This window comes from Clupea harengus, chromosome 3 (genome assembly GCF_900700415.2).
Source record: "Clupea harengus chromosome 3, Ch_v2.0.2, whole genome shotgun sequence".
NCBI lineage: Eukaryota > Metazoa > Chordata > Actinopteri > Clupeiformes > Clupeidae > Clupea > Clupea harengus.
In genome coordinates, this window is record NC_045154.1 from 461382 (window position 1) to 481530 (window position 20149).

A 20149-nucleotide genomic window follows, 5' to 3' on the forward strand; every position below is an offset into this window, starting at 1 on the left:
TCATTTAATCATTTGAAACATGTGCTGCTTTAAATGTAGGCTATGTGTTGACCCCTATGTGAGTGCGGCGCCGGTGCAATGTGTCTTGCCATGTCTAGTGTGTGTGTGCCAGTGACAGGAGCACTGCTAAGAATGTCTAGGCCCCCTGACAGAATTTTCAGTGAGGCCCTCCATTGAGATTTACAGATTAAAGGGTTTCTGAGGGCCTCTAGTAGTGATTGGGGATCTTCAGATTTAGAGTACCTTTATTAATGTTAATAAACCTTTTTAAGCCTACTTAGTTGTGTTGTGATTATACCTGTATACCTGAAATTGGATCAGATTGGATAAGTTGATGATGCTTTAGTTATGCGGAACATGTCTCTACAATTGTATTATGCCTGCCGATGAAACTGGAATCATAGTTTTTAAACACAGGCATATTTATTTTCATTTTGCCAATTGTTTTTGTGCTTTGATCCTACCCCATTTTAAGGGGCGTTAACACGAAGAGACACGCGCACCTAGGAACACAAACCTTACATTGTGTATCAGCCATGAGTGGCTACTATCAAGTCTAAGGATATGATATTCAACCAAAAATCAGTGAAAAAAAGGAAGACAAAAAATCAACTTTGAAAGCTGTGTGATCATGTGGTCAAGAAAATTGACTAAAATAGGATTTATTTCATTAGATAAGACCTGTGAACCACAGTCATAAATCGTTTGTCACCATGATATGAACCACAATAAAGTCTCACATTTGATTTGACACTACAGAATTGCTTCCTGAACTTTCCATTACATTACTACCATTCTGGCATCCTTTCTTAACACATGTATGACAACAAGAAGTCAGAAATGCATCATTTGACACCATAAATATTAGGCTTGATTCATTTGACACCATAAATATTAGGCTTGATTCATTTGACACCATAAATATTAGGCTTGATTCATTTCATTGTCTCTGGAGTGGTAGCAGATTTAAAAGTGGTCTCTGGTCATGAAGGGCAGATGGTGCTTGAGTCCTTTCAAACGAGCGGTAAACTGTTCTGCCAGCTGGCTGCTGATGACCGAGCTACAAATAGCTGTCAGCGTTATATCCAGCACTGCAACCTGCACAAAAAAGATGTAATTCCAGAAAGTACAGGTATCCCTTTTATGCACTACAAGTAACTGGAATACATTGCTTACCTAGGTGGTTCTTCCAGTGCAGCCAGTCTATGAGGAGCAAACTAATTCAAAATGACAGGTGAAAATGTGATTCCCAGGGATCAGGGCAAGCCTAGCATGCTTTCTTCATGGCGTCATGTATTTTGTATAATTTCTCTCTAGGAATACAGTACTTTGAGTGACATGCATTTGTTAATAAATATTACGGCAAAATCCAAGATAGGTGTAGGGATGGTGATGCTTTGCTTTAGATTTATATTGTTTGCATTGCAACAACACAAAAAAGCAGAGAAGAAAAGCCAAATCTGATATATTTCCACACAGAACTAAACAAAAATGCACTGCAAAAGCCTTGCAAACACCACTAACAGCCCAGCTGATAGAAGCTTGCCAACACACTAAGCCAAATCAATACATTTGTTAGTAGTGAGAACATTTTCCTTTTTTTCTTTATCCGTCATTTGCAAATATTCCACGATTGTCAGAGGAACTGGAAAAATGACTCTAATGTCAGTAGAACGAATCACATCGCGAACTTTAACATAGTAGTTTGGTGGGGTTAAGGTTCTCGCGCTGGAACCATTGGGCTGGAACATGGCCACAACGGTGGCTCGGGGGGGAAAAAACACATGATACGTGCAGTAGGTGGCAGCAACGCTCAGAGTAAGCGTTCATTAACAGAAAGAAGGAGTAAAGACGAGCTAAGTCCATTGCTAATAAATATGGCTGATCATGATCTGAAACTGGTGAGTCCAATTACATAAATCTGGTCGACTGCTTCGATGTGATGAGTTGTATCAAGAGGCAAAACACTGATGTTAGCCATGTTAGATAGTCAACAAGTTACTCCGTGAGTCTAACAGCTAGCAAGTAAGCTTCGTGAAATTTTATCCTGCTCCTTGGTCATTTCAATCAATTGTTTTCTTTCATTTCAGTTTGTCATCAGGTGTAATAATTCATATTGGCACTACTGAGTAGTGGCGTGCTGATGTTATTCTTCCATTTATTAACAAACGGACCGCACATTATATCGAAGCCTTCTAACATAGGATAGCATAGTTAGATACAGAACTGTGTCGACTTTTTGTCTATTTTCCGAAGCGTCACTCAAATCACATTTGTTCCGAATACTGTTATACACGAATGAAAGTTCATTAATGAGACCTACTTACTGGGTTAGGTTAGGAAAATTACAGGCGAATTTTGGTTAGGGTACCTGAACAGTAAGATAAAAGCTAACGTTAGCAAGGGACATGTTAAACCCCTTAGCAGCGTTTCCTTATTGTAATCCTCTTAGTCACTAAGCAACGAGCAAGCTTCTATCAAACATAGTCAATGTCATCCATTGCCTGAAGATGAGGAGAGTTGTGGGGTGCGTGGACTACCCATAGCTACCTGATAGAAATCCATTTCTGTGAGCTACCCCGTGTAGATCAAAGCAGAGCAGAAGACAAACAGTGTTTCATGCACTGGAAGCTCGCTGCATGGAAATAAAGTACAATATTAGATAATTTAACGCGATTCAGTGCACGAAAAGAGAAACTGACAAAGGAAAAGAGAAGTCAAAAAGAAGGATAGGGAGAGAGAGCTGTGTAAAGACAGGATTGAAAGATAAGGGAGAGAGGTATGGAGTGTGCGACTGGGAAGGTGATAAAGACATAAAGACTGATGTGGTTAAAGATAGACAGAGGCAGAGAGAGAGACAGGCAGAGAGAGTGAAAGAATGAGAGAGGACACGCAGTTGAGGTGGATAAGATGGGGAGAGAAAGAAAAGAAAGAAAGAAAGTGGTTGGAAGGTAGTTGCTATGGTAATTGTGGTTGTTACTGTTGTTGATTGCTAGGGTGTTGCCAGAGTAGTAATTACAATTGTTAAGTTGTTACTTGAGTAGTTGGGTTTGTTGCTGTGATGGTTGCTAGGGCGTTGTTAGGGTAGTTATGGCGGTTGCTATGGTGGTGCTAGGGTGTCGCTATGGCACTCAATGTGATTGCTAGGGTATAACTATGGTAGTGGTTGCTAAATTGTTTGTATGGTAGTTAAAGTGGTTGGTAGGGTGTCGTTATCAGAATCAGAATCAGAATCAGAATGGGATTTATTGCCAAGTAGGTTTACACCTACTTGGAATTTTTTCTGATGTGAAGGTGCATACAGTAAACATAAAAACATAGAAACACAATAAGTACTACACATAACATAAAAACATAAAAACACAAATAAGTACTACACATAAGAAAAGTACTACACATAAGAACCAAAAAACACAATATATACGATACAAATATATAGACAATGAATATAAAAAAAAGTAAAGTGGAAAGTAGAGTGCAAAATGTAAAACAGGAGTGCAATGTGATTGAGCAATGTGCAATGTAATGTGTGTTAATGTAACACAGACTTAGGGTGTGAGGGTGGGATAAGAGTCCAGGTCAGGTGGGGGTCCCGGGCCTTGTTAATAAGTTATGCAACTCAAGGTGGTTGCTAGAGTTTTAGGATGGTAGTTGAGGTTGTTACTATGTTGGTTCCTAGGTGTCGCAATGGTAATTCGCGTGGTTGCTAAGCTGTGATTGAAAGAGAGAGTGTTGATAGGGTAGTTGAAGTTTTTGCAAGGGTGGTTGGTGGGTGTCGCTAGGGTAGTTATGGTGATTGCTAAGGTGTTGTTATGGTGGTTTAGGTGGTTGCTAGAGTGTTGATATTGTAGTTCAGGCTGTTGCTAGGTTTTCATTATGGGAGTGGTTGCTTGGATGTTGCTAGGGTAATTGAGGGTCTTGCTTGGGAGTTGCCAGGGTTGTCATGGTGAATGCTATGGTAACCAAAGTGGTTGGTATGCTGGTTGCTAGGGCGTTGCTCGGTTAGTCACGGTGGTTGCTATGGTGGTTGCTAGAATGTTGCTAGGGTAATTGAGGTGGTTGCGGGGGTGGTGCTAGAGCAGTCATGGTGGTTGCTATGGTAATTGAAGTGGTTACTGTGTTTGTTGCTATTGGTGGTTGCTAGGGTATCACTACGGTATCGTAACTGTGTCTTTTTTCTTCCTTTTGTCCTTTTTTTTTCAATTTCAGGAGGGTCAGCATATACACTCTGAGAAGAGACTACGATCCAAGAAAGGTATTCTGTACATTTGTATGTAAAAAGTAGCTAATCTTTTTGCTTCACGGAGATCACATAAACGGTTATGTTTACAAAACATGTTTTGAGGAAGACCTTGTGTGTCCTCCTTAGGGACTTATGTTTCATGAGCCGGTCTTCATCCTGAAGTTAAGTGCTGTGGGAGTGATCGAAGCGCTTAGGGGAGAGAGTATGAGTAAAGGCTCACAAAATGGGAGAATACAGACCTAAGCACAGGCCCGTACTTATGTTTATTTCAGCACTGCTGCACTTTATCTGCAAATGATTCTGCTCCTTGCACTTCAGGGTAGAAGCAAACTCAATTTGATCGTGTTTTGTACCATGCACACTGACTGAATCTCCCATTCTACCACATCCCAAAGGTGGTCTACTCTACTGGATTCAGCTCCAGTGACTAGGAAGGCCACTGTAGAACATTGAACTGATGTTGTTCATGTTCATGAAACCAGTTTGAGATGTTTTGAGCTTTGAGACATAGTGCATTATCATGCTGGATCTAGCCAATTAGAGGATGGGGTTTTCAACTGGTTTTGTCCCAGGGACCACCATTCCGACTAGAAAGTAATTTGCGGCCCACTGATGTGCCTGCACGCGCGTGCGTGTTTGTAACCGCCGTCGCCACGCCCCCTCGCCCTGCACAGATATTATGCCCATAACACTTAAATATGTGAAATGATCAGGGTACATCGCTAGCCACTGCCACGCCCCCTCCCCCTGCACAGATATTCTGCCTATAAGACGATATTTTCACGATATTCAAGAGTAATCTGGAAATGTGTTGAAATATCAAAGCGAATTTATAAAAAAAATTAAATTCAATGGTGAACTGATCAACATAGGCTCATGTCGCGGACCCCCTGCAATGCCGTCGCAGACAACCAGGGGGCCACGGACCCCCTGTGGAAAACCCCTGAATTAGAGGATGGGTACATTTTGGCACATGGTCAGCCAACAATACTCGAATAGGCTGTGGCATTCAAGCGAATCATTTCATCAATTAACAAACTCAATATTAAACTTTGACAATGGCAAGAGACAACGGGTCTTGCGCTATAAATAGATCAGCTAGAATAATAATAAACGTTTGGAGTGTTGTTATTGTTTGTAAATTATAAACCAGTTCATATGGATTTTTAATACTCTGCCAGTGTTAGCTAGATGCATGGCTGGCTATATATACGTTAGCCAAAGCTAAGCCTGTTATCCTGAAAACAAGCCCACTGCTCTGAACATAGGCTACACACTGGAGATACTGGCTACACAATTTAACAGATAATGTAAGAATTATGTTGCATCTATTTCGAGAGTAGTAGCCTACTGTTCTTCCTTGTTGCAGTCCGATGCTTATTATTAAGATTATTATTCTTGCTATTGGGAGTGAAAATCCATGAGATTCAGTGTCACGTATGTGAGACATAAGAAATGTTGTCCATGAGTCTCACAGATAAAAGCAGACTGGACAGGTATGGTCCTGGCCCAAGACGCAGAGTACAGAGAGGAAGAGCCAGAAGAAGAACCACAGAGAGGAGAGAGTGTCTAACTCTGGCCAAATTTGACCACATCCATTGATTGTCACAGAATTGAATGAACTCTTCTAAAACGGGTATATGGTTTCTGTTTGAGAAGATGGATAGCTTAGGGCCAATGATTTTCCGCGATAACGGAAAACGGACGGAATTCGCAGAACGGAATTGCAACTTTCAGACGGAAACATCATTTTGTGCATACAAATCGCCCAAATTCCCCTGTATTTTGGGCTGCAAGGCTATATTTCTTTCAAATAAACACAACAACGATTGCAACGATGAACAAACATTAAAGAACAAAACCACTGAGAAAATGTCACGTCTGTGCTGAACTCTGCTCCGGCCACGTCCCCCTTTTCAACGGTTGACCCACAGATCTCCGCTAAAGCCACATTCAGTCACATTCACGCGCTCGTCTTCCCAATCGCATTTAAAACAAAAAATGTTTAGTCTTCTGTTCTGTTGATGGCTGACAAACAACAATCTAAGAAGGGCACATATTATTCACTCATTTTAAGCCATCAATCTACCTCAGGGTGAACAAAATGAGCTGAAACGGAATTCACCAAATGTGAAACGGAAAATGCATTTTTTTGAAACGGAAAATCATTGGCCCTAATAGCTAGGGATGGGCATGGGTAACGTTACTCTTCCATGGCGGTCACAGACTATGTTCACATTCTTTTCTGGAAACCTGGGGTGTTGAAATGGTACTGGAGAGATGGGCAGTGGGCAGAATCACGCAGGCCAGAACAGACATTCCCCTCTGGAACTGAAGTTTGAAAAGGATATATTATCTATAACATTGTGGTCGGAGAAAGGATATATTATCTATAACATTGTGGTCGGAGAAAGGAAATATTATCTATAACATTGTGGTCGGAGAAGCCAGAATTTCATGTTTCCTTAATTTAGTCGTAGTTTCTGGTCAAAGGTCAAAGTTTATTTTTTTTGTCAGTAACAAAGAGCCATCCAAAGTGTGAAGGAGATAGATTGTACTTGTGTCCTATATTCAGTCATGTTTAATTAAGTGTTTTTCCTGTCCACTTAAGTGTGTTTTCTGTCTTCTGTTTTGTGTTCAGCACCAGAGCTACCAATACTGGAAAAGAGGAACTGGTTAATCCATTTACACTACATTCGCAAAGACTACGAGACCTGCAAAGTGAGTTATTTTCTATTCTGATTCTGGAGTCTATCTCTAGTGTGTTCAGTCTGTTCTGGTCTGTTCTGTTCTGTTCTGTTCTGATTCTGGAGTCTATCTCTAGTGTGTTCTGTTCTGTTCTGTTCTGTTCTATTCTGATTCTGGAGTCTATCTCTAGTGTGTTCAGTCTTGTCTGTTCCAGTCAGAAATGGATGGAATGAATGTATAAGAATAACAATAATAATAATAATAATATTGTTAGAAGAAATGTCATGCTTCACGCGAAGATTTGAATGATTATTTATTTAGATAAATTCATTATATTTTTTCCTGCTGAAAGAATAGGAGAGGAAATTTCACAGGGGATATGCAGGATACTCTTCTGTTTCCCTTGTTCATCAGTCTTTTCTCATCACTCCTTCTTCTTGTTCCGTGTTTCCTCTAAGAGCATTTCAAAAAAAGGAAACTTCACCCCTGAAATTATTTCCGGGGAATGAAGTGTGGGAACTATACGTTAGCAGCCAGAAGTGTTACCAAATCAACAGATAAACCTAGTCGTTTAGTAATCAGAAGGTTGCTAGTTCGATTCCCTGTCGAAGCGTCCTTGAGCAAGACACTGAACCCCTAATTGCTCCTGATGTGCAGTGTGCCATCAGTGTAAATGTAAAATGTGTATACATTGTAAGTCGCACATATGTAAGTTGCTGTAAGTCTGCTAAATGACTAAATGTAAATGTAAAGATAAACCCCACACTGGAAGGCTTACGCGTGTCTGAAGTGTATGGGACAGTAAAATGCATTAGAACGGTACATTTGGAGGAAAATACCATTAATCTGACTCCATGAAATTATGAAATGACCTCCAATATTACCAAGCAGTATACAAGATCGTGGCATAGTAATGGCACATGAGGAATGGTAATAATGGTTCCTGAATTCAACATTTACAGTAAGTTACAAGTATCAGTCAAACTGGATGTGAGGTAAATAATAACAATTGAATATACAGGTTGGATGCCAACCAAACCAACAACACGGGAATAAACAAATAAACCTGATAAATCATGAATGTGTAAAGAAATGAAACCCAACCTGAATGAGAGAATAAGATGATGGGGAGAGAGAGAGACGGGGAGAGAGAGAGATGGGGAGAGGGAGAGATGGAGAGATGGGGAGAGAGAGAGATGGGGAGATGGAGAGATGGAGAGATGGGGAGAGAGAGAGATGGGGAGATGGGGAGAGGGAGAGATGGGGAGAGAGAGAGATGGGGAGAGGGAGAGAGAGAGATGGGGAGAGAGAGAGATGGGGAGAGGGAGAGAGGGAGAGAGAGAGAGATGGGGAGAGGGAGAGAGAGAGATGGGGAGAGAGAGAGATGGGGAGAGGGAGAGATGGAGAGATGGGGAGAGAGAGAGATGGGGAGAGGGAGAGAGAGAGATGGGGAGAGAGAGAGATGGGGAGATGGGGAGAGGGAGAGACGGGGAGAGGGAGAGACGGGGAGAGGGAGAGACGGGGACAGGGAGAGATGGGGAGATGGGGACAGGGAGAGATGGGGAGAGGGAGAGATGGAGAGAGGGAGAGAGAGAGAGATGGGGAGAGGGAGAGATGGGGAGAGGGAGAGATGGGGAGAGAGAGAGATGGGGAGAGAGAGATATGGGGAGATGGGGAGAGGGAGAGATGGGGAGAGGGAGAGATGGGGATTCAGAGGTACAGATCCTTATTTTGAGGCAATAGTGGCTGGCAGAAACGGCCGATTCTGCCCGGGGGGGTTGTGTAAATTCTTAGATTAGATTAGATTAGCCCAGTATCACTTATAAAGTTTTTAACAAAACCTTTGATTCTTTCCCCAGGCCATCATCAGAGAGCAACTGCGAGAGACCCAGGGCATGTGTGAATATGCAATTTATGTTCAAGGTTTGGATTTTTAATTTTTTTTCCCAAAGCACAGTTTGATAAGCTGTTTTAAGTGAACGGTGGGTAATGACCAATGGTGGTTTCACTAGTAAGAAGAAGGGCTTCACGTACAAAGGATTTTTCAATACATTATGCTAAACAACAACAAAGAAAAGGGCAGTTCATGAAAATGACTAGTTGTGAGAGTGTCCCACCAAGTGTAAAGGTATATTTATTTGATGCAGACAACAAGGGTAGTTTGTGCACTCTTATCTCTCTAATTGTTTGGTTATTATGTTGGTACAGACGCAATGGCAACCTGTGTATCTAATGTTTCCTAAATTTCCCTCGGGATTAATAAAGTATCCATCTATCTATCTATCTATCTACGTCAAGGTAGGGTAGGTTCAATTTAAACATCCAGGCATGAAGCCCTTTAATGATCTGATTTCTGTATCCCTATATCAAGTTGTCAGTTGTTTCTCCCTTTTAAACTGCTGTTGCTTTTTCTAAGCATTATAACTCGGGGACTAATACAGAACCTTTCCATTTACACTTTAATGTTTTCAATGATACGATGTCAGATGTTGTAGTTGTGTGTATCTCTGTTGTCTGAAATGAGGAATCCCTCTCTCTGTCTTGCCTAGCCCTGATCTTACGTCTGGAGGGGAAGATTCAACAGTCTCTGGAACTCTTCCAGAGCTGCGCCATCCTCAACCCCACCAGTTCTGATAACCTCAAACAAGTGGCCAGATCGCTGTACGTGACAGATTCAAGAGGAGTGTGCTTTGACATTTTGAAAACATCTTTTATTTACTGAATCTTAATACGTAATACTTTCTCTGTTCTTTGTAAAGGTTTCTCTTCGGAAAGCATAAAGCGGCCATAGAGGTTTACAATGAAGCTGCTCGGCTCAATCAGAAAGACTGGGTGAGTCTGACCTCTAAAACTGCATGCACTCAAAATGAGAAATTCCTATTCATAGACGTGTTATGGCTGAAATATTGTGATCCTGCCTGAAGATTGTTACTCCAGTAGCAGCCCATAGGTTGAGTATGAAGTATGAGCGGCATGACATTTCTCAACGGTTTCTGGCTAATTTGACCATGAGGAACAAATCTAGGGTGCTGTCATTTACTGTAACCCGAGCGAACATCGAGATTTTGCCACGCCCTTTTAGGGCGCGTCCAGTGCATCTGTATCTCAGCTTCTGAAGGTCATAGACACTTGAATTTGGTCTCAAAATGACCGGAATACGGGTGTTTATATACGCACTATGAAGGTTTCTAAGCTATAAAACCGTTACTTTTTCGAGATTTTTTTTTTATTCGCATGGGCCGCAAAAAGTACTCCACTAGCAGGCTCGGATTGAGTTAATAACAGCACAGTTGGCAGTGATAAAACTACCCAGCTTACAAACTGATACATATTTTACAGAGATATTCCACAACATCCTGCTATGAAAGCCGTTACTTTTTCACAGGGTTTTCAACCTGGACCACAGAACTAGACTGAATAGCCAGGGTGTTTAACGGGAATAAGTGTGTTGATCTGTCCCTTACTTGATCATAAACAAGTGATAGTTGTGAAAAGTTGAGGAAAAAATTTAATAAAAATAGTAACTAAAAAAAACTTCTGAATCTGAAATAACATTTTGATTGTCTAAAATGTGTACTTAACCTGAGTATCTCTATTTGCAGGAAATAAACCACAATCTGGGTGTGTGCTACATGTACACTAAAGACTTCAGAAATGTAAGTTGCAATAGGTGTTCTGGGGTTTGTAAAATCAGGTTTCAAGAGGTGTTATGGGGTTTGTAAAATCAGGTTTCAAGAGGTGTTATAGGGTTTGTAAAATCAGGTTTCAAGAGGTGTTACAGGGTTTGTAAAATCAGGTTTCCTTGAACAGGTCACAACTGATCTTGATGTTGTTTTTTCTTCCAGGCAGAAGATCAACTGAATAGAGCCCTGCTATTAAACAAACATGACTTGACTTATATGATGCTTGGGAAAATCTGCCTGCTTGAGGGAGATACCGCGAAAGCCATCGACGTGTACAAGTTAGCTATTGAGTAAGTAACACTGGCATCTCCTTGCATTCTGAATGAAATAGTACATTTACGACATGTAATCGTTTTAAAGTGTGGTTTGTGTTGGGGGTTAGGGTTAGAGTGTGTGCATGTGAGAGGTGAGTTGCAGAACCAAATGTCCACTTTTCTCGTGGTTATCGTCAGGGGTTTGTTGTGTACCAAGCCACTCTCCCAGCTTGTTAAACATCAGAGAGACTTAAATGACTGAGAGTATAGGGCAGTTACTAAGGTGTGTGTGTGTGTGTGTGTGTGTGTGTAACAAAACAAACCAAACTCAGAGAGATGATGCTTACCTTCTCTCCGGCGTCCTTCATAAGTCTGGACAAGCATGGAAAGCCTGCCTGCATGGTAAACAAGAGTAAACAAACACACAATCTTCATAAGAGTAAACAAACACACAAACCCACTTGCCACGGAGCTAGGCCACCACACCTCCATCTAGACTGATCAGCCGTGAGAAACGATCAATTCTGTCAAAAAATGTTTAATGGCCTATTGTAATTAACAAACTACCCGTACATTTTTGATTGACAGGTCGGTTTGACAGACATGTTGTCATTCTGTAGCTTTCAACTAGCCTTCTCTAGCTTAGGGAACCATCTTAACAGTTGGCAGTTGCAAGTGTGTGATGAACTTATGTTAATATAGGTAAGTTAAATCGAGGAGACTAACACCAGCTAGATAGTGATAGAATCTAAATGAGCACGCCGAAGCTGAAGAAGGGACCGGAGGACGCAGTCAGGAGTTTATTTCAGCGTGGAGACCCCCTCTCAGCTGGTGCTCAGAGAATGGCCTACATGATTTGTAAAATATGTTGGCATTTATACTATTCAGTCAGGTAGAATACAGTAGGGGATAGGGTGACCACCCTATAGGTGATAAGGGAAGGGGAGACAGTGGGGTGAGGGGTTCACCTGGGGGGGGGGGCGGGGGGGACGACAACATAGGACAAAGGGTGATAGCAGGAAGGAGGCTATCTGGGGGGGAAGGGGTTCACATGCTAATTGTTCAGGTCTCAGTGAGACAGACAGAGTACACATCCAAGGGTAGGAGTTACAGATACAAAAATAGGCTACACTTAGTTCATGTCTCTTACAACAACAGAATAGCAATATTTCCGGTTCCATCAATAGATAGCTATCATTGTATGCAAATGGGACTCCATTTAAACCGTTATAAGGTTATTTAGCTACTTAGCTAGCATAGCAACTGGAGCATAGCAACCAGGAAACATGTTTGCTGCAAAGGGTCATGGGTTCAGAGTGATCACAACCACTTGCGGGTTTTGTGTGTGTGTTTGGGAAGGGGGTGTTGGTGTAGTATTTTTGCTTGAAATGCCCATCCCTACTAGCCTGACGATGTCATACTCATAATTATAGTCAGAATATCTGTCAGAAAGTCTGATACCACTCCATTAGGCTGTGATTATGGGGCGTGTTTCAACCGAACGAGGAGAAAAAATGCCTCTTCGCTCAATTGGTTACCTACAACCAATCAGAACAATGTAGTATGTGACCAGGGCCAGCTAATAAATTAAACTTTTACCGGATCCCGTAGGAAGGAAGGCAAAAACATCTTTTCGATTCACAAATGCCTTGATCGCGTTTCTCTGTTCCTCTTTCAAAATGAATGTGCTGTCAATGTCTAAATGGACTCGAATCTATACATTTCAGCTCTCCAGCGGCAGCCATGTTTGTTGAAAATGAATTCAACCCGTGTGTTGATTACGTTACTGTTGATCATCTGTCCATCATCGTATAAAGCCCGCCTTGACAATTTGATTGGTCCGGCAATTTCTGTCCGGAGATAATTTCTCCCCAATGGAGTAATGCCAGACCGAACTTCCCGACTTCAAATGTTGTGGGCGGGGCTAAGTTCGGTCTGGTATCCAGGCTACATCCCTACTTCATCCAACTTTGAAATGGCTAGTAGCGTTCGCACCACAACTACATAGCAACGTCCCCCTAATGCCCCCCTAATCATATAAGGGCAGGTGTTGTGGTGTGTGCAGATAATCGGGATCAATCGACCAATAGTATTTCTTTAACATGCAAATGTAATAATCCAATCATTATAATTACTCTAAAACATATAATAATCTAAATGTGATTATGTGATATCCATGCGTTCTTTTTCTGGACTGTGAAAACGAGATGTTTGGGAAGAGTGTTCTCAATCAATCGTAAAATGTTCTCTTACCAAAGAGAAGAGCAAAAATAAGAAAACATTGGTGAATCTCAGAAATCAGTGGGTACTAACAAAATAAGAACAAATTGTGGATATGAACAAAAAATAACTGGAAATGTGTTTGTGTATAGCTTCCTGCATGAGGCCCAATGTCTGATGGGGGCGACAGTGGTGCAGGAGGTAAAGAAGTCGTTTAGTAAGCAGAAGGTTGCTAGTTCGATTCCCTGTCGAAGCGTCCTTGAGCAAGACACTGAACCCCTAATTGTGCAGTGTGTGCCATCAGTGTAAATGTAAAATGTGTATACATTGTAAGTCGCACATATGTACGTCGCTTTGGATAAAAGCGTCTGCTAAATGACTAAATGACTAAATGTAAATGTGATGTTAATGGTGCTGTTTAAATCAATACAGTTAGGATATGGGGAGAGCAAAGGGGATTCACATCACCGTGTGTTCCTGGTCTTTCCTTTGAGCTTGGGACTTGCTGTAGTGGAATACACGGTAAAGTAAAGTGGTCGTTGTCACTTTAGGTCATCTCCTGAGAACACAGATTTCTTGGCCACACTTGGACTGCTCTACATGCAGGTGAGCATTCTTAAATATATCATACTGTCATCCATATTCATCGTACTTATATCTTATCATGTCTCCTACCTCATTTATAACTTTATTACCTCTACTGCCACCTTCACCTGTACTTCACCTGCACTTTACATATATCTATATCACATCTGCACTAATCACCTTTATTGCTGCTCATGTTCTTACTGCTCATACCACTTATATCTTATGTCATACTGTATATACCCTATTTATCTATATTTATATTACCATTTGCACATACTCTGCACTCTTCTACTTTGCACTTCTGGTTAGATGCTAACTGCATTTCGTTGCCTCAGTACCTGTACTCTGTGCAATGACAATAAAGTTTAATCTAATCTAATCTAATCTAATCTAAAGAGGCATTACAAGGGCTATCAACCAACACCACAACAACTGACACTGATGAAAGCTTAGTAGTGCGCTGATGTTTCTTTGGTGATGTGTTTGTGATGTTACAGGAGCTATAAAAGCTCTTCTTCTTATATGGTTATGGGTTATTTGAACCAGAGCACAAAACCACAGCCTGAATGAATGAATGAATAGCCTGGGTGTATTGTATCACCTGCAGATGTTACCTAGCCACCGACACACACATTCCCTAGAGAACACACCCTAACAGCAGTGAATTCATCCTTACATTTGTATTTCATTCGTGTCTTTTTTCTTTATATTGAAGAAAGGGAAATATCAAAAAGCTTTTGAATACCTCGGAAATGCCCTGACTTATGATCCCAACCATTACAAGGTAGGTGTGAAACATTTTTTTCTGTCTTATTTGTTTTTCCCAAGTGTTGTGTAAAACTCAGACAGCTAATGTTTGTGGGCGACAGTGGTACAGTGGTAGCAAAGTCGTTTAGTAATCAGAAGGTTGCTAGTTTGATTCCCTTGAGCAAGACACTGAACCCCTAATTGCTCCTGATGTGCAGTGGGCCATCAGTGTAAAATATAAAATGTGTATACATTGTAAGTCGCACATATGTAAGTCGCTTTGGATAAAAGCGTCTGCTAAATGACTAAATGACTAAATGTAAATGTTTGTGTGTTAATGCTTCTTCACCAGGCCATCCTCGCAGCGGGCAGCATGATGCAGACACACGGGGACTTCGACGTCGCCATGAATAAGTACCGCATCGCCGCCTACTCCGTGCCCGAGAGCCCCCCGCTGTGGAACAACATTGGCATGTGCTTCTTTGGGAAGAAGAAATATGTAGCTGTAAGTGGCGGGGGAGACAGTGGTACAGGAGGTAGAGAAGTCGTTTAGTAAGCAGAAGGTTGCTAGTTCGATTCCCTGTCGAAGCGTCCTTGAGCAAGACACTGAACCCCTAATTGCTCCTGATGTGCAGTGTGCCATCAGTGTAAATGTAAAATGTAAAATGTGTATACATTGTAAGTCGCACATATGTAAGTCGCTTTGGATAAAAGCGTCTGCTAAATGACTAAATGTAAATGTAGCTGTAAGTGGTTGCAACATGAATCCACCTCTATCTTGAATATCCAATTCTTCCCTTTTTCTTGTAATTGATTGTATGTCCTATGATGATGAAGAGTATGATGATGTTCTCTGACCTTCATTACCGCCCTTTTCCCCTCTGTTTAAGGCCATCAGTTGTCTCAAGAGGGCCAACTATCTGTCTCCGTTCGACTGGAAGATCTTGTACAACTTAGGGCTGCTGCACCTGACTATGCAGCAGCACGCCTCTGCGTTTCACTTCCTCAGCGCGGCCATCAACCTCCACCCCAAGATGGGGGAACTCTACATGCTGCTGGCAGGTTAGTGTGTGTGTGTGTGTGTGTGTGTGTGTGTGTGTGTGTGTGTGTGTGTGTGTGTGTGTGTGAGAGTGTGTGTGTGTGTGTGTGTGTGAGAGTGTGTGTGTGTGTTTGAGTGTGTGAGTGTGTGTGTGTGTGTATCTCTGTGTTTGTGCATCAACCTCCACCCTAAGATGGGGGAACTCTACATGCTGCTGGCAGGTTAGGAGTCTCTCAGAACCTACAGCACCTACTCAACAGCGGTGTGTGTGTGTGAGTGTGTGAGTGTGTGTGTGTGTTTGTGTGTGTGTGAGTGTGTGAGTGTGTGTGTGAGTGTGTGAGTGTGTGTGTGTGTGTGTGTGTGTGTGTCTGATATACTTTTGTCATCCATGAAGGAAATGATGTGCGGTGTTAAACGTCACAGCTGGCCCAGACAGCACAGACATGGGCCTCTAGTGATTGAGTAAATGACTTTCAATTAGAGAAGCGCTCAACTAAAAGCACTGCTTATTCTCTCATACATTACCTTGCTTTAGGCAAAATACCTTATATATATATATAATAATTATTATTATTATATAATTATATAATTATTATTATTACATATCATAATGAGAGCAATTGGTGTAATAGTTTTGTGTTTTCTTCAAGCTGCAATGCATCCTCTTTTGCTCAGAAGGCTAGAGAAGTGTGTGTCCACACAGTACACCGCAGGAGGGGTGGTGAATTAGTCTCCCATTAGTGTGTGTCCACACAGTACACCGCAGGAGGGGTGGTGAATTAGTCTCCCATTAGTGTGTGTCCACACAGTACACCGCAGGAGGGGTGGTGAATTAGTCTCCCATTAGTGTGTGTCCACACAGCACACCGCAGGAGGGGTGGGGAATTAGTCTCCCATTAGTCTGCATTATGGCTCTAATAAGATAGTTAGTTAGAAAACACTATAGATGGCTAACCATATATACAAAGATAGTTAGTTAGAAAACACTAGAGATGGCTAACCATATATACAAAGATAGTTAGTTAGAAAACACTAGAGATGGCTAACCGTATATACAAAGAGCAGAAAAGAATTTTAAATGGATGCAGTGCAGGGAACTGAACTATGTTTCAAACTAAACTCAACAGAGAAGGGCTACTTTCAAGAGCCCTGTGTGGTTTTGGAAAGTCTGTTTTATCTTCTTAACCGGTCTCCCATACACAGCCACAGTTATTCTTTGGGTTTGACTCTGTCATAGTTGCATTGACCAACCTGGATGACGTGGAGAACGCACGCCGGTCCTACGAGCAGGCGGCCCTTTTGGATGGGTATGTTTGAACCAGATGATGAATAATGAGGATTTTTAGGCGTAGCATGGTATTGAAACGATGCTTTATTTTCCCTCACAGGTCCAACCCTTTAGTAAACTTGAACTTTGCAGTTCTCTTGTACAATCAAGGAGAGAAGAAGGAGGCTCTTCAGCAGTATCAGGAGATGGAGGAGAAGGTCAATTCGCTTATGGAAAACAAGAGCAGCATAGAATTTGATACAGAGGTAAAAAATGATACAGACTGATAACCATTCCTGTTTAAACCAAGGATCAACAGCTGTTTTACTTGTTTACTGTAAAGGGTGCATTTTAAGTATGAGTGTTTACACTAGGGAGTTTTTTATTTGCAGTGCCATTGTTGTCAAGTTTCAATATTTCGTTGTTCTCATGATAACAGGGTTGAATTGTACAATGAAATTCTTACATCTGTGAAACTCATTGATGTCATTGGGCTGTGATAGTGTCAAGCCAACATCATATTCTCAGAATACTCTGAGATTCTTTTGAAGGAAGAGTGCGTTGTTATTATTATTATTATTATTATTATTATTATTATTATTACATTATTTCACTCTCCCTGAGCACAATAGCACATTTCTTAATTTAGTCCCACAGATACAGATAGCAGGAAATCTGTATTAATCTAATTATTGACAAGTATACTATGAATAAGCTGTTACCATGCATTCTATTTTTGAAACTACTGGACACTCTGGAAACCGGTGAATGTGTCTGTTGGGGATGCCTGCCATAATCACATTGCAGTAGTGAATGCGTGATGTGACCAGAGCATTGACTAGGACTTCCGCGGAGTGCTGTGTTAAAGCGTTAAAGCAGAGCACAGTCTTGAGATGTTTTGTAGATGGAAAAAGGCAATCCGAGAGACATTGTTGTTAATATGGCTGGTGAAGGGAAAAGTCCCGTCCAAGATAACACCATAGGCTCTTAACCTGTTTGGAGATGGGTGTGGTGGCACCAGCAATGGAGAGTGAACAGATATTAGTTTTTCAGGGTGTGGATTTAGTGATAGTCAATGAGAAGTAGCTCAGTGTTACTGTTGAATTTTAGGTAGTTGTTTGGCATCCGCATCTATGCCTCATGGAGACAAGAAGTGAGGATATTGCGAAGAAGAGGCTTAGTGGATACATAAAGCTGTGTATCATCAGCATAGCGGTGAAAATGGATACCATAGTGGCAAAACATGTGGCCCAGAGGGAGGGGGTAAATAATAAATAGGAGTGGCCCCAACACTGAACCCTGTGGAACTCCATGGTGAAGGGCTGTTTCTTCTTCTATCAATAGTGATGGCAGACGCTGCAGAGTGTCTATACAAGAGTGCTGCCCCCTGTTGGATGGATGGAACATTGTATCTAACAAGTTGCAGCAACGTTTGCACATTCTCTATGTATATAAAATACTTGTGTGAGCCTTGCATATACAACTGTATATATATATATATACTGTATACAACTGTATCCGCATTGCTTGTGTGTAGTATGAATAGGAATACGTTTTATTGAGTCTCTTATTTCAAAATAACAGCGTTGGAATTTGCAACGTAGGTAGTTAAATTGAAGAAGTACAGAAACATTAGATAAAGAACAACTAGATCAATCAAATATTGAAACCGTACCTTCACAAAACCATTTTAATATTGCCTTACCCAGTGTTACTGTTAACGACACATTCCTGTGCTTCACGGTAGTTGATCGACACGGCTCAGAAGCTAGGATCGGCCCTCCAGTCCGGAGAGAACGTCTTATGGACCAGACCCACCAGAGATGGAAAAGCCAGCCAACACCTGACCTCCAACCGGACCAGCGCCACCCAGCAGCGCCTGGGCACCAATCAAGCCTTGGGGCAGGCTATGTCCTCAGCAGCAGGATATAGCAAGAGTATCCAACTTACTACAGGTGTGTGTGTGCTGTGGTTCATGCCGTCTCAATAGCAAGAGTATCCAATTTACTACAGGTGTGTGTATGCTGTGGTTCATGCCGTCTCAATAGCAAGAGTACCCAACTTACTACAGGTGTGTATGCTGTGGTTCATGCCGTCTCAATAGCAAGAGTATCCAACTTATGAAATATGATTTTCTGATATCAGAATTATGGAAAAAAAAAAGCCAATATATTGTTACATCTTTGATGCTTAGTTACTTGAATTGTCTGTTTGTTTTTCAAAATTCCTAAATGCCATCCCGTGTATTAAACCGTAGGTGCATCATCCATTGCTTTGGAACCCGATGTAGAACCCGGCATGAACAGCTCACCATCAGAGTCCCCTGGGGCGGACGACACCTCTGACACCGATGAACCTAAAACTACATAGAAGTCATCCCAGTGAAAAGCAGTGGTTGTATAGAGTTTTGCAGAGAGAGAAACCTTTGTACAAAATGGTATAACTTATGGGGGTTGTAAACTAGGGGTACTCTTTGCTTATTGTAGGCATCTATGCTATTCAGATGTATTGGATACACATGTTGTATGTCAGACACATTTATAAGGGCAGGACTTTAAAACAGCTTTTAGTTATATTTTGGCTTTGTGTTAGTTGGTTATCCTTAATATTGTTTTAATTCTTTCCTAAAAAATGCCCTTGTAAAATCAATATTACAGTACAGAGTAAATCATTTACTCTCTTAACTTTGGTCTACCGGCCTCCTTGAGATTTTGTATTTCTTTGGATAGTTGGTACATTATGGTACATTATGCTTACACTTGTGGTGCTTTTGTTCATTCACTTTCTAAAGTGTATAGAAAGCTTTTAAGTCATGTAGTTGAACTGGACCTTGATTTTAACTGCAATAGACCCGCACTGCTGATGACATGCACGGTACTACATGTCACCATTTTGTTACAGTTGCACAATTGTAAAATAAACAATAAAATATGAATTGTAAGTCATGGTTGGTAATTGTATCCATTTGTACTCCATTTGAACAAATTGAAATGAGAAAAGGGATGCCAATCTTCAGGGATGTAAGACCACACCACACCCTTTAGGTAGGTAATGGCAGGACGGGGAGACAGTGGGGTGGGGGTTCACCTGAGGGGAGCCTTGACATGAAGCTCAGCCGCCAGTCTCCATGATCGTTATCCTGAAATAAGGAATGTTACACGTCTTGCTCTACACCAAACTTGTTCATGAACTGGCAGTTTTCAAGCCGGGAACCTCCACCAATTTGTGTAGACCACATACTTTCAGTGGCCAACTGTAATGCAACACGTAATTGGCTTTGAGTGGAAATGGTGCCAGAATTGAGCACCCATGGGGCCATATTTTATATAAGATGTCAGAGGTAAATTTGGTACTTCCTGGGCTGAAGTAACTAGTTTAGCATCGGCTATTGAAATGGATGTGGGTGGTACTTCCTCGCTC

At 41.5% G+C, this 20149-nt stretch overlaps 1 protein-coding gene across 1 annotated transcript; it reads left to right on the forward strand.

Annotated features, from left to right (window-relative positions):
• Positions 1–1762: 1762 nt before the first annotated feature.
• Positions 1763–19674, forward strand: bbs4 (Bardet-Biedl syndrome 4). The gene is made up of 16 exons (XM_031563828.2): positions 1763–1901; positions 4210–4255; positions 6885–6964; positions 8791–8854; positions 9481–9592; positions 9691–9763; positions 10534–10587; positions 10777–10904; positions 13640–13694; positions 14392–14460; positions 14776–14928; positions 15314–15485; positions 16700–16769; positions 16851–16995; positions 18477–18684; positions 18987–19674. Exons 1-16 carry the CDS (start codon positions 1785–1787, stop codon positions 19097–19099), a joined length of 1659 nt encoding a protein of 552 aa, XP_031419688.1. The 5' UTR covers positions 1763–1784; the 3' UTR covers positions 19100–19674.
• Positions 19675–20149: the final 475 nt, after the last annotated feature.

Coding starts and splice junctions, on each gene's coding strand:
- bbs4 (XM_031563828.2), top strand. CDS start 1,785: ATGATACGTGCAGTAGGTGGCAGCAACGCTCAGAGTAAGCGTTCATTA. Junction 14,461..14,775: donor ATGATCCCAACCATTACAAG/GTAGGTGTGAAA, acceptor CTTCTTCACCAG/GCCATCCTCGCAGCGGGCAG. Junction 15,486..16,699: donor ACTCTACATGCTGCTGGCAG/GTTAGTGTGTGT, acceptor ACTCTGTCATAG/TTGCATTGACCAACCTGGAT.